The following is a 14,948-nucleotide window of genomic DNA, read 5'->3' as shown; positions in this document are numbered from 1 at the left end:
TGTGTTTGTGTGCCCCTGACCCTTTAATTCAACAGTATCAGATTCTTCAAAATGCTTTGGCCACAACAGAGGAGTTCTGTAACACAACAGAAAGTAGCTCACAATAGAAAATCCTCAGCTAAGAACGGAAAAACACCAAAGTGGCTCAAAGAAGTTGGGAAAGAGAAGAGGGAAAAACAAAAGGAGCTACAAACAATGACTAAATTCTAATCCTGTCATGAAGGCATAAAAGCATTACCATGACAAAGGAAGCTATTGTTCTGCATACACACTCCATCAAGTCTGAACCTTGGACTCAAATGCAATATATTGTGACGAAATAACAGGTTTCACCCTCCTGTTGTCAAGACGTCCAACCAGCCCTCATCAAACCAGAAAGAAAATCTAAGGAACTGATCAGGAGAATATTCATTTCAGGGCTGAATTATCAATAAATAATATTCACATAACATTTTATTATCATCATGTAATTGATACCCTCATTTTCATTTGTACCAGAGAAAAGAAACATAGCATTAGTCTTGGTGAAATCATAAAAACAATATTCTCTTTAGTCCAACAATGACTAAATGCATATAGAGCTGCATAAACTGAACAGACGAGAGAGAAACCTACAGATTTGTGTTTGCTAAAGGAATTTTCTACACAATCAAGGTAGATGTCCTTAATCTGAGACTTTTGATATTAAGCTTATTTTGATCCCAATTCTGATCAGATTTGTTTTTAAATTGATATCAGGTATTTCAATCATTTATTTTAATGTATTAAAAACTGCACTGGGGCAACGCCAACACGTTCTCATTTCCAACTCATCAAACATGGCAGCTTGGTCAGTGGCCCTGCACTTCAAACTGTGACGCTGCAGGTACGAAAGTTAATTTTATTTATAAAGTTACAAGATGCTGTTCACTGCAAACACTGAAGAAAAATGAAAAGGTAGGAAAAATGGAAATAGAAAATATGATAGGTACCCTGTTAGCATTGGTTTTGCATGTGCAGGGGTCCACAGTCGAGTTAGGAAAAATAAATAAGCAAGGTCCAGGTAAACTTTCAAAATAAAGGTACAAAAAGTTGGATAGGTTTAGGACGAAATCACTATTAAAATAAACATGTACGTAATGTGATGCGATGTGATGTGACGTGATGAAACGTAATGTAACATGACGTGATTTGACACGATGTAAAGTAACAGAATGGAACAGAACGGAGCAAAACATAACATAACAGAATGTAATGGAATGCAGTGTCTTAAAAAGAAATCAGTGTTAACTTTTGGCTTCACACAGGACATGAAGTCCAGGTGGGTGAAACTCCAGTCGGTGCAACTTTGATGTAGACTTTCAAAATAAAGGCTCAAAAACTACATGGATAGGCTTAGGACAAGATCATGTATGGAAAGCAACTCAACTTACATAGCGTCAAGAAATCACTGTTGACTTTTGGTTTCTTTCTCCCTCTTTATATGTCACCTGACTTTAACAGTATGTCAAAATAGAGGGGAACCTCCAGAAGAGATGCTACAGGGGTACTTACACTATCATAGTTTGAAGTATAGGGGCACTGACCAAGCCAAGCCAACGTCACATGTTGGGAGTGATAATGGGCTGTCAGTACATTATGTTAAAAGTCAAAAGCTAATAAAATTTCACTAATACAGCTTGTCAGCTAATAATGAGCAAGTTAATCCAACCAGATATAAATGTATGATAAATATGGAGTGAATAAGAGATGTCTTTGGTCTCTTCACCTTGAACTGTTTGTCCAGATGTGTCCTGCTGCCGTGTCCCGGCGTCGTGATGCTGTTGAAGTAGCTGTGAAGCTGGCTGGATGCCACTTCCGTCTCCTTCCCCAAAATGGCTTCCATCAAGGCATCGTGGATGAAGACATACTGCTCCTGGATCAGCCAAAAGGTGACAAAAGACACATTTAGCACGCAATATGGCAGATCGGTACAGGTGAACTTACATAAATACACACACAAATGTAGAATTTTTGTATTTGGCAGACCTAAACCATAGATTTACACTGCAGCTGCAATTCTGCAATGAGATTAAGGAGCAGGTATAACAAATTTCAGGTTTTTCTGAGGATGCTAAGTATAGTGAAACTGACTATCTTTCCTGTGCAAAAGGTTAAAAAAAGGCCAACTGAAGTAAAATGATATAACCACACATACACACACACACACACACACACACACACACACACACACACACACACACACTCCTGGATATTCATGGCTCATGTGAGACCACATTTTCATTTTCACATATTCATACAAAATGTTCATAGTTCCTGGAGGATAAATTCTAATGTTTTCTGTGACCCCCTGACCTTAACTCTATTGTCATTGTCAGACAAAATCTCCACCTTAAATTACCTTTTATCAACACTCAGTAACAAAAAAAAAACACTTTCATGCTTCCCAGATGACTTTTTCCAATTTGGTCCTCACATGACCTTTCTTCTGGTGCTTCAGTCCGAATGATGTACTCTGTAACAAATATACCTTTTGCAGGGTGTACAGTTGCCATGAATTTGGTACATTATGTATATTCATGGTCCACACAGAATGAATTCTAATCACGATCCTTTGGTATTTCCTCATTAAACCAACATTTTCAACAATATAATGGGACTAAATGGCCAAGAAATTACTTCTGAAAAATCCAACACCAGTGTCTCTTTCCAAATGTCATGACTCAGTTAGTCAAGATAATCCACAGACCTTGTTGGGAGCATTTAATGTAACTATTTTCTTTCTGGTTGAAAAGAAAGTACTTCTGTCAGATTCTAAAGTAGTTCTGGTATATTCTCCTGCAGACAGGAAGTAGTTTCTCCTAACAAGCTCTGTGGATTATCTTGAGTAACCGGGTCATGATTTGTGGAAAGAAACACTGGTTTTGAATTTTTCAAAAGTATTTTTTGGTGCTTTGAGCACCACAAGCTGAGTGTAATGTAGTCCCATTAAACAGGAGAGAAGGCAGACATCTCTACTGCTGATACCTCCAAAACTCTGCAACTGACACCAAAACCGTATAAATGAATAAATAACACTTCAGGCTAGAGGGAAAATATGTATTTTTGCACCCTTTAAGAGCTTCTCTGCCCAATAAGAGCCCCGCAAACATTTGTTTCGCACACACAGATATACACACCTCAGTCTGGACTAGGTAATTGCGTTGGGTGCGTATGTGTTTGAGGAAGCCGAGTACATTAACTGTGCTCTTGTCTTTGATCTGCTGCAGCATGCTGTCTATGACGATGTACGTCCCCGTCCGACCGACTCCAGCACTGCAACACAACACAGGAAAACAGACAAAGAAATGTCACATGATTTATATGTAGGAAATCAGCTTTCTTATATACATTTTCTAATGACAGGCTTTTAATTCATTGCTGTCCACAACATACTCACAGGAGTAGACTTCTGCCCTGTGTGATCGGAGTTTCAAAGCAAAATGCCTTAATTTTTTAAATTATTTTGTTTTGGGTGGGTGGGTGGAGATGCCCATTTGATACCACAGCCTTGTTAAAAGCATTATTAACTACATTACTTAAGCCATGTGAGGTTAAGTTTGGTTAGGTTTAGGCAACAAAACTACTCAGTCAGATGCAGGAAGACATCATGGTTTGAGTTAAAATCATGGATGTATTCGGGAGAACTGGATACGCTGGAGTTGGGCCTCTGTATACTATGAGAACTGCTCAGTAGCACACGAAGGCAGCTTCCATGTATGATCTTCCACATACTGTATACTTTTACACTGTGTGACCTAAAGAGCAAACACAGTAGACTTCCATCAGTCCAAGCGGCTAACTTCAGTTGTAGTCCTCCACTAACATGAATGGGGATGAAATGATAATTGTGTGGCTCTTCTGGTCATTTCGCAGCGGTTTATCCATCGTTTTACAGCTGCTTCTTTCACAATATAAGTCTTCTCATTGTTATTTCACTGTTTGGCCACTATATCAAATCGTCCCCAAAATCTGGAGCTTGGTTAAAATAAGCATGTTACATTGTTACAGACATACCGCGTTTAGAAAACAGCTATTTTCCTCTCTTCAAACCCTTGTCCAAACTCTATGTTGAAAGACAGAACTTTGAGCAGCTGCCTCGCAGCAGAAACATAGCCAGTGTGGACACCACAGTGACACCACAGCATGTGCGAGTGTGTGTAGTGTGAAACAGCCATAAGTCACGTGATGCAGGTCACGTATGTAACATTATGTAACTTAAAAGTGACTGACTATTGGCTTCACATCGGACATGAACCCCAGTCTCCTGAGCCGTTCATACACCACAGCTCCTCCACACGCTGACTTTCTCCCTCTTTTTACTGCTCATGTTACCTGCTATTACTCTGGCCATCTGCTTGCACAGACGACCTGTATGCCTGCTTTTCTGGTGTTAGAAAAGCTGTCATGAAACAATAAATTCAAAGAGAAAAAATAAATTCATTTACTGTGTCCTTCATTTTCACTGTGTGCAAATTCATTATCAGAACGACTAATTAGTGAGAACAAAGCACTAATTAATCAACATGCTGGTCCAGATTTCAGAGTGCACAGCAGCAGAATTTAAATCCCACAACTTCTGATGGCAGGTCAGGACAGAATGATCTAATTGTTTTTCAGACATTCTCTCTTAAGTTGTGTGCCTCAATTTTGGCAGATTGTACCACTTGTGTGTATGTAATTATCTTGTCATGTCAGCGTGTGACTAAATGTGACCTTCATCAGTGATGAACAGAACCGAGCAATTAAAGGGAAAATTATGTACTTTTCATGTGGATGTCCAGTCAGTGTCAATGGTAAGTGAAGTCATTTGAAGCAATTTATTCCTTGGTGTTGCTGTATTGATGGAGAACGCTCTCCTGAGTTCTCCTGCTGCAAAATCTTCTGTTCTTCCTGACTGAGTGATGTCACAGTGATGTTACTGTATTCAAGGAAGAACAGTGAGCTATTTCAACTTGGATACAGAGGAGAATTAGGACCACGTGAAAAATTTGAGGTTTGAGGTTTAAAGTCAGAATTCTGATAATAAACTCAGAATTCAATCATTGACAATAACTAGAAATCCAAACTATGAAAATAAGAGCATGAGAAGTGTTGTTGAACAGTTTCTACATTTCTGAAAGTTGTCATTAAATACTAAAACTGTACTCAGTTGAGGACTTTCCTGTTGCTTTAAAGCAGTGGGGCAGCAGGGTGACTGTGAGTGTGTCTCTGTCTCCTCTGCTTCTTGCATAATGAGTGGGAGGATGTCTGTGTGTCTGTCCCAGCACAAACCGGTAGTAATGAGTGGTGTGTGTGCAGCCGTGGCGGCGAGGTGGTGTGACAAGTTATTATCGACCATCACAGTGCAGATGATAGCAGAGAGCTTCATACTCAACCCCCCCCCCCCCCCCCTCCCCAGGGGCTGCAGTCAGCACACAATTACGAGTCATTTCCCTGCCTGCCTTACTGTAAAATGTCCTTAAATACAAGCTGACAGCTGTGACTGCAGGTTCACTCCTGCTGCTTACATATGCAGCTGTGCTAAAAACAGCTGGAAGTGTAGAAAAGCACAAAGGTGTTAAGCTGATAGCTGTAAATTGATTTGTAATATATCAGCCTAAAATACAAAGAACTGAATCATGTTTTTGTACATTCTTGTATTTGTTGATTAGATTGATGTATTTACTTCACAAACCCAAACAGATCTTTTACATAAATGAAGATACAGAATGATGAGCTCTGCTCTCACTGTGAACAGGGATTTGAAATGATGACACATATTCACCATCAGAAGTACACTCTTACAAATAAAGGTGATCACTAGAAACATTTTATTAAGGTTGCACCTGGAACCCTTTCAGGGGGCTCTACTTAGAACCTATCATAAAGGGTTATAACTGGAACCATCTGTGAAAAGTTCCACCCAGAACCTCCTATGAGAGGTAAAATTATGTACTTTTCATGTGGATGTCAATGGTAAGTGAAGTCATTTGAAGCAATTTATTCCTTGGTGTTGCTGTATTGATGGAGAACGCTCTCCTGAGTTCTCCTGCTGCAAAATCTGCTGTTCTTCCTGACTGAGTGATGTCACAGTGATGTCACTGTATTCAAGGAAGAACAGTGAGCTATTTCAACTTGGATACAGAGGAGAATTAGGACCACGTGAAAAATTTGAGGTTTGAGTTTAAAGTCAGAATTCTGATAATAAAATATAGGTATATTAGGTTCTTCGGTTTCTTCCTATACGAAAACCCTTTTTGGTTCCTGGTAGAACATTTTATTAAGGTTGCACCTGGAACCCTTTCAGGGGGCTCTACTTAGAACCTATCATAAAGGGTTATAACTGGAACCATCTGTGAAAAGTTCCACCCAGAACCTCCTATAAGAGGTACAACAGAGAACCCTTCTATGGCATAATGGTTACACCTGGAACCCTGTCTGTCAGTTCTATTTAGAACCTTTCCACCTTCTAAGGATGCCAACAAGAACCCACCCAGGGGGTTCCATTAAGAACCCTTATACATCCTCAGGGTTTCATCTAAAACCCACTGTGCTCTGCCAAGAACCATTTATATTCCAAGGTTTTCATCTACAACCCAGCATGAATGTTCTAACAAGAACCCTTTTATATTCCGAGAGTTTCATCTGGAACCCTCACAGGGTTTTCTACGAAGAACTTTTTTTTATATTGAAACAAACTGATCTGTAACCCACTCAGGGTGTTCTACCAACAACCCTTTTATATCCCGAGGGTTTCATCTAAAACTACATTTTATAAGGGTTTCACCTATAACCATCTTCCGAGGGTTTTATGTAAGAACTATTGTATTCTATAGATGAGGCAAAAAAATCATCATCCATCATTTGAACAATCTCCGACCAATGTTTAAATTGTGAAAACATTTTCCAAAAAGAGTTCTCTGGATGAAATAGGTTCTTAATGGAACCTGAAGTCTTACTAAGAACGCCTGACAAACCCTTTCTTCAAAAAAAAAAGAAAAAAAAGAAAAACAAAAGGCTCTTCAGAAGCAAATGATTCTGGGTAGAACATCAGTCCTTCAGGAAGAACCCTTTTGGAACCCTTCTTTCTAAGAGTGTAAATGACAGTAAAATGGTGAAAGACAGATGAGAGACATGATGAAGAACAGTGCAGAGACATTACCTGCAGTGGACAAGCATGGGGCCCATGTCAGGTGTCTGGGCAGCTGAGGACCTGCGGACAAAGGTGAGGACGGGCAGGGTGTACTCGGGGACACCCATGTCTGGCCACTGGGTGTAATGATACTGGAGCACCGTCCGTTCACTCTGCGCCCGCGCCTTCGGGTTCCCCTTCCCACCCTGAATGGAAGAGAAGATTTTGTGTGTTCAGAACTTTGACTGTTTAGGAAACTGCTGCTTAGTCAAAGTTAGTAACTCTTTTTAATTCTTTTCAGTGGTGAAATATTTGTAAAACCCACAGACAGACATAAAGGGTGTGCAATAGCGTTGAAAAAAAATGAAAAAATGAAAATGTCAAATATGGAGAGGAGAGGTTTGTGCCTGACAGCAGTGATATTCAAGATGTGTTACTGCTGACGTAAACCAAACACTTCCTGCTGCTACTTCACATTAAAAGCCTTCCACTGGTGAACTGGATTGTGAAGAAGGTGCAGGAAATGTAATGTGTTTGTCACCACGTTAGCGTAGCAGCATTAATGGTGCTATACTCCAATATATACAAAGGTCTAACCGACCTGATGGATGAATTCTGTATTATTTAATCAGCGGATTAGTTTTAAACATTGCAGGGAGGAATGGTACAAACTTTTAGATGTAGTTTTTCTAATTCTGAGAATAAACTTGTAATGTTGAGAATAAGGTTGAAATACTATTTTGATTTTATTATCAAAATGCAAAATTAAAGAAATATTAATATTTTTAAGAACAAAACCAACAAAAAAAGAAAAACAATCAGGTTAACAGACAAAGAACACATAAAAACAAGGTATGACAGAAACAAGCAACTTAAAATAGTTGGCAAAATCATACATAAACCCCTCTCATTGTCACCTTCTTGACTTTTGTGTTTCGCAGTGTGAAGCGGCGCACAGTGTAGCAGGCGTGAACTTTAGTGCTTTTCAGCGTGACAACCATGTTGCCATACTCTTCACTGTTCTCTGTAGGCCAGTACTGGTCACATTTCCTCTGTAGAACAAACACACACACACACACACAGAGATCAGGTTAAATTACTGTCAACAAACCGTGGAGGGTGTGAGGCAGTATGTGCTGAACCAGAAAACTTGGCAGGTAGTTTTTCCAGGGCTAAACACAGTCAGACGGATACCAAAGTGAGATTAAGTAAATGAAGTAAATCCTTACGCTTCAGGAACTGTTCCACACTTACAGAGAACTGCTTTCCAAGAATGAGCTCAAAGTCTTTGAGTAACACAAGATCATGATGTGATGTAGCACATTATATATCTCCAGGAGACAGATGAGCACTATCAATAATGCAGTGCTCTCTGTCACAGTACAAGAATCATCTAATAATTGTTCAGTGGACACTGAGGACAAAGTCAAATGCAACATCCACATAGAGGATTGAGATCAGGCTGCTGTGGGCCAGACACAAATGTGACACAAGGTTGTAGTAATGCCTAAATCTCTGATAATGGTACCATCAGAAGGAGGGATGTACACGATTAGTCGACTATATGATTAAATGCTGCCACCGTCATTAGTCAGCAGCGGAAATACTAGACAGCTTAACTGTTTATCAATATTTTATTTGTGCAAAATGCCAGTTAATCTCTAAAATGATATGCAGCCACCTGCCACTAGTCGGGGTTTGTGTCATCATCAGACAGCAGCTCCTCTCGCCCAACACAAATGTGCTGATGGCCCACCCGAGCCCACGTTTTTTATCAGCGAAGGCAGACAGATGACAGCTCTTAAAACCGGTTTGGCAGTTTTTATAAAATATGGTTGTCTGTAGGCTGGTATATAAACTCAGCTGGAGCAACATGTGACCACATTCAACACAGACATTAACCTGTGGGCAGAGCAGTTGCTGCTGCTAGCACTGCTAACATTAGCCACACTGTGTAGCAGCTAACGTCAGCTGTGGGTAAATGGTGTCATTTACCCGCAGACACTGTGATCCTTTTCAGTCTGAAAAAGTGAAGCATTTAGTGAGTTGTTCTGTGAACAATGCAGTGTCACACATTTCACCAGCATTTAAAATCTGATTTGACAGACTCTGTAACTTCAAATGGCTCTTAATCCATGCAGTATTTTTTCAGACAAGGTTTCACACGATCAATTAATACATTTTGCTCAGTTTGAACTGCTTTCTGAGTGCTTTCTTACTGTTAGACTAGTTGAATAGTCAAAATTTCCATTTAGTCGACAGGAAAATTAGTCACCAGGAACATCCCTAGTCAGAAGCTTGGGCACACATCTATTAGCTAATAGCTGGCTAACACACAAATGAACTTCTACTGTTGGTCAGTCTGTCTAAATTGCTGTGTGACTGAATTGTGGGCTAATTTTTTTTGTTGGCAGCATTCAGACCTTGAAGTTTTGCAGTATGTAATGAACAGGTAACAACAGATACAGCAACAGTAGAAGCAGAACCACGAACAACACAGATGTACAGCATTGAGTGAATAAAGTAACAATTTAATATAAAAAATTCAGTTCACTATCATTACCAGTGAACACAGCACTGAACCCTTTCAGAATAAAGTCCTGAAAACAGTTTAATGGTGAGCAAAATGATACTGACTGTCTTTGTTAGATTTTAACTGCAATGTTTCCAAGTGCTCATGATGGACTTGTGGACCACACGGAACCTCTCAGCGGGCAGGATCTGGTCCACATTTTGTCCAGTTCTGCCCTATATGTACCCCTCTAGTTTCTACAGTCACGTTCGCAGTAATAAATATGAAACATCTGAGTGTGCAAACTATTTAATCCTAAGAAGTATTGTTCTGATCACTGAGTGTATATCATTGTGTATTTGAATTTAACAATGTGAAACATTTTACAACACTGTCATAACCATCCAGAGATCTACACCGTGTGTGTGTGTGTGTGAGTGTGTGTAAGAACATACCCGGCCTTTCTCCACTAAGTTGGTGATCATAACGATGATGCCGGTATTTTGCTCCCACACCATCCTCCAGAAGTCCTCAAATGTGGACTTGAGAGGTCCCTGGGCTGCGATGTAGGCTTTAGGCTTATTGTAACCCTGAAGAATGGACACCGAGACTTATTATTAGTTTGGCAATATGTGGCATACAGAAATGATATGACTAAACTATTACAATGAAAGTTCTTCCTAACCTTCAAAGTATATCTCCAGATTCATTACTGTTTTTAGAGATGGTCTGATACCATTTTTTCCTTCCTAATATTGATTTTGATACTTGAAATCTGTGTATTGGGTAATACCAGTCTGTAAAAAGAAACATTCTACTCCTTACATTTCCAAAAGAGGCTCGTTACTTTTGAGTTTTGAGGAGAATTATTGATTATTTTTATTTTGCATCATTATGTGCAACATTTCAACATCAACACTGAACAGAAAAGATGATTCCATGTGTGTCCATCAGTGCAAATCACACATGACAGGTGCAATGAGACGAACATGATGTAAAAGACATGACAAAGAAAAAAAATTACATAACAAGATGAAAAACACCATAACAGACATAACAGGACTAAAATGACACAACAAGGCAAAAAACATGTAACAAGACGAAATGGCCATTATTGATGTAACAAGATGAAGAAGATGTAAAAGACGTAACAAGACGAAAAATATGTAGCAAGATATAACAAAAAAGACAGATGTAATAAATATAACAAGACAAAAAAGACGTAACAAGACAAACACACATAACAAGACGAAAAAGATGTAAGACGTAACAAGATGTAACAAAATGAAAAAAGTAATAAGAGGAAAAATATGTAACAAGACAAAAAAGACAAGAAAGAAAAATGACATAACAAAACCTAAGATGAAAACGGTGTAAAAGACATAATAAGAGAGAGAGACTCAACCACAGAAATGTTGTAGAAACATTCTTTTACATTTCAGAGCCTGTACTTATTCACTTTTACTGAAGAAATTGAATCAGTACTTCTACTTTAACCAGAGTCTTTTTTGCACAGGTATCTGTACTTCTGCTTGAGAACAGAATGTGTGGACCTTTGCTACCTCTGCAGCCAACCCTGCATGGATGTGATATGATTGCTATAATTGCTGTATGGCCTGCCTCAGGTTTAAATAAAATTGCCATATGGGACACAGCTGGCCAGTAGCAGAGTCCTGTTTCGGGGCTAATAAATAGTGTGGTGTTCCAGTATTTGAAGCTGTATCAGAAGCGTTTCTGATGCTGGTATCGGTATCAGAACAACCCTAATTGTTTTGTATTTGTTTTGCATGATCCTCCTCATCATACAAACAGAGACAGAGATGAGTGCTGAGATGTCTCAGTGGAAGCACTCACATCCACATAGTTGGCGTTGATGTAGTCGGTGTGTTTGGAGTCCTTCCCAGCCAGCGGCCTCAGCTTCACCCTGCTGTGGTCGTCTGAGGAGGAAGCACAGAGCAGTCAAATGGTGAGTGTGTTTGAGCTAACCTCCATGCTAACCCTGACTCAGAGCTGTCCATGTATTGTTGTTGTCTTGGTGCCCTGCCAAGGCACCTGCTCCCAAACAGGAAGCACATTAACCTTTGAGCCTGGAAACAATGGTCAAACTGGGCTGTGGAGCTTTTTTACAGACAGCTCAGCAGCGTGGCACCTGCCCTCTGCTTCCAGCATTCACTCGGATACACACAAAACTGAGCAGCTCTCAGACGCAGCCAAGGCTTGTATGAGATGTGTGAAATATTTATTTCACATTGATGGAGTCAAGCAGCAGCCTGTGTGAGGTGTTCCTGCGGTGTTTGGGGTGAGCTTTGCTCTGCTGGTGCTGGAGCCTGCATGCTGCTTTCAGCTGGAGGTCTGTTTAACCATTAACACTTCACTTCAGACAAATATCTCTGATTTGTCCTGCATTATATTTTAAAAAGTACAATGTAGCACAAATCACTGCAAAATTTGTGGACTCCTTGACACCTGGACAAGAAAGATAGCTGTGTGTTTTTCACAGTACTTTATCTGAGAAATGTCTATCTAACTTCTGGCCAAATTTTCCATGATAGCTGGCATGAGGATTTTCAGTGAAAATTGGTAAAACAAAACAAAACATACAAAAAAAGGAAAAGAAAATAAATAAAGGAGAGACATCAATTATGACTTTTCTGTTGAAAACATCTGATTAGTATTGATTTTCAACTAAAGCCACATTAGTTTTCACTAAGTTTGAAGAAATTGGTCAGAAACATACATCTGTCTAATCTGCTGAATTCTGCTGACATTAAATAAAAACTGACAAACAAAATATACAATGTAGAAATGGCAGTGGTTATGATACATGCAATAACATATTAAACAATATATTTGAAAATAACAATAAATATGCTCAGTGTGTATCAAATCATCTGGAATTTCCAGTAAAATTTGTGCTTGTAGAAAATTAAAAAAAAATGTGGAAGATGTGAAAAATATTTTTGAGTTCTGAGTTTATTCTTGAAATTCTAACTTTAAACTTTGAATTATGAGTTTGAACTCAAGGCTGGTTAAAACTTTTCTCATTACTGACCAAAAGTCAGAATTCTGAGTTTAAAGTCAGAACTCAAACACATTTTTCATGTGAGTTCTGAATTGTAGAAGTCTGACTTTAAAACTCAGTGCCTGGTTGAATCAAAGTGTTTAGGCTGAGTTTTCCCTTAAATTGTCGTCTAAGGATGCTTTGGGAAAAAATGGGATGAATAAAATCACCCTAAGGATTTCCTTAGGTAGTTTAAAGTGAAACTAATCTTCCCTCAGATAAGAGATAAGATAAGCTATTCCTTTATTAGTCCTACAATGGAGACATTTATAGTGTTACAGCAGCACAGTGGATAGCAAAAATATAAAGACGCATCAATAAATATGACAAAATAAACTAAAAAAAAGTATAGCAAGAGGAAATATAAAAAATATGAACAATTTAAACAAAGGAAATATAAAAAATAGGATCAATATAAACGGGGGAATATAAAACTAGGGACAGTATATACATAATAAGGAGACAGACTGATGATAATACACCTGATTATTGCACATTAGAATTAAAGATTCACCTGAGTGAAATGTTGATATTGTACACTGAATGATAATACACCTGACTGAAGTACTGAATATTGCACATTGAAAATGAAATATCAAAGATTAAAAGTTCACTTGCATGAAATATTGCACAGTATGATGTAACGTTATACCTGAAAATAAGTACTAGTAAGTACTAGCAGTGCAGTCTCTACAGCTACTTCAGTATTCACTTATATGTTGACTGAAGGTCCTTAGTGATCATCCTTAAAAATTCTACAAGAACAGTTCCTTAAAGTGAAATAATTAGTGGAACATCAGACTCTGGTTGAATTTATGGTGACCAAAGAGAAGGAGGAGACACCAAGACACATTTTTCAGAACAGTTTAAACTGACTGGACTCTATGAGAGATGTGCAACTTGTTTGACGTTAGCACTGGCAACTTTACAGCCAGCTCATCAAACATTAACACAACTGTCTCATATATTAACACAAGCTTTTTTTGAAACTTGCCAGTTTTTGTTGTTTGTCTCCTTTCTTGTCATCACAGTAATATTTTCATATTTATGCATCACTTTATCTGTTTTTTTTTCACAGCAGATTTCTCACATTTTCTTTTGTCAGTTACGTCTTGCCACATCTTCTGCTTGTATTTGTTCTGGCTGATTATGTTCTTTTGCTTTCCATATTCTTCAAGGAGAACAACATTCTCATCATCTGTCCAGTTTGGCGTTCTTTCTCATTTTGTTTTCTCTTCGTGGTCCATTTTGAAGAACTGAACAACTGACAATAATGCTATCTGGTGCTAATTAATCAATGCTGAGTGAAGTATAACTGGAATGTCCGCATGCTGCAGTATGACAGTAACTGCGTACTGTGTACTGTGGGAGCCTTAAGGGATAGTTCACCCAAAAATGAAAATTCAGTCATTATCTACTCACCCTCATGCTGACTTAAGGTTGGGTTTAGTTTTTTAGTCCACAAAACACTGCTGGAGTTTCACAGAAAAACAGTGTTGCAGAATCTCCCAAACAATGGAAGTGAATGGTAACCAGTTTTCAAATGGAAAAATCAACTGGGAAAAAAACAAATAAAATGCATCTATACTGCTCATCTGTCATAATCCAAGTCCCTTAAAGCCCTGACATGCCATTTACATACTGTCACACCAAACACAGTTCAGACAGTTCAGATCTACAGTGAATATTCAGGCTAAAAACATGGTATAAATGACATTTTTTAGTCAACTTGGCATGTTGGGGCTTTACAAGACTTAGATTACACCAGATGAGCAGTATGGAGGCATCTTATGTTTTTATTCTGTTGTTCTTTATGTTTGAAAACTGGTCACCATTAACTTCCATTGTTTGTGAGATTCTGTAACACTCCAGCAGTGTTTTGTAGACTACCAAAATAAACTCAGCCATTAGTAGTGACCGAGTTTTCATTTTTGGGTGAACTTTCCTTTTAGTTGAAACACTCATGTAAGGGGGAAACCCAAGATGCTTTATGCATCACTTTCACTTTGGGAAATATTTTGCTCCGACGACAAACAAGTTTGAAACTTAAGGTTGTTTATGCAACCAGGCACAGATCTTTAATCAGTTTTTCACGTTCCCCCAGTCCTGTTCTGTACTCATGAACTAACTTGTGTCTCTTCATGTCTTCATTCACATGCCCAGTGGTCTAACGTTCAGAAGTGCCAGATGTTCACATCATATTGTGTCCTATACAAAGATCACAGTGCAGGGTATACACTGTG

The 14,948-nt window shown here is 38.7% G+C and overlaps 1 protein-coding gene across 2 annotated transcripts in view; it reads right to left on the bottom strand.

Annotated features, from left to right (window-relative positions):
- Nucleotides 1-14,948, bottom strand: part of LOC146331006 (receptor-type tyrosine-protein phosphatase gamma-like) — a 660,966-nt gene that overhangs the window by 15,792 nt on the left and 630,226 nt on the right. For both annotated transcript variants that reach the window (XM_084725921.1, XM_084725912.1), the window contains 6 exons: nt 11,499-11,581; nt 10,100-10,234; nt 8,050-8,184; nt 7,163-7,338; nt 3,159-3,294; nt 1,748-1,894 (listed from right to left, as the gene is read on the bottom strand). In XM_084725921.1, the coding sequence (XP_084582047.1) occupies nt 1,748-1,894; nt 3,159-3,294; nt 7,163-7,338; nt 8,050-8,184; nt 10,100-10,234; nt 11,499-11,581 (812 nt within the window). The remainder of the gene's footprint in view (nt 1-1,747; nt 1,895-3,158; nt 3,295-7,162; nt 7,339-8,049; nt 8,185-10,099; nt 10,235-11,498; nt 11,582-14,948) is intronic.

This window comes from Lutjanus erythropterus, chromosome 2, assembly GCF_056507025.1.
Source record: "Lutjanus erythropterus isolate fLutEry1 chromosome 2, fLutEry1.hap2, whole genome shotgun sequence".
Lineage (NCBI taxonomy): Eukaryota > Metazoa > Chordata > Actinopteri > Lutjaniformes > Lutjanidae > Lutjanus > Lutjanus erythropterus.
The sequence above is the reverse complement of the archived record's forward strand: the minus strand, read 5'-3'. Positions and strand labels throughout refer to the sequence as shown.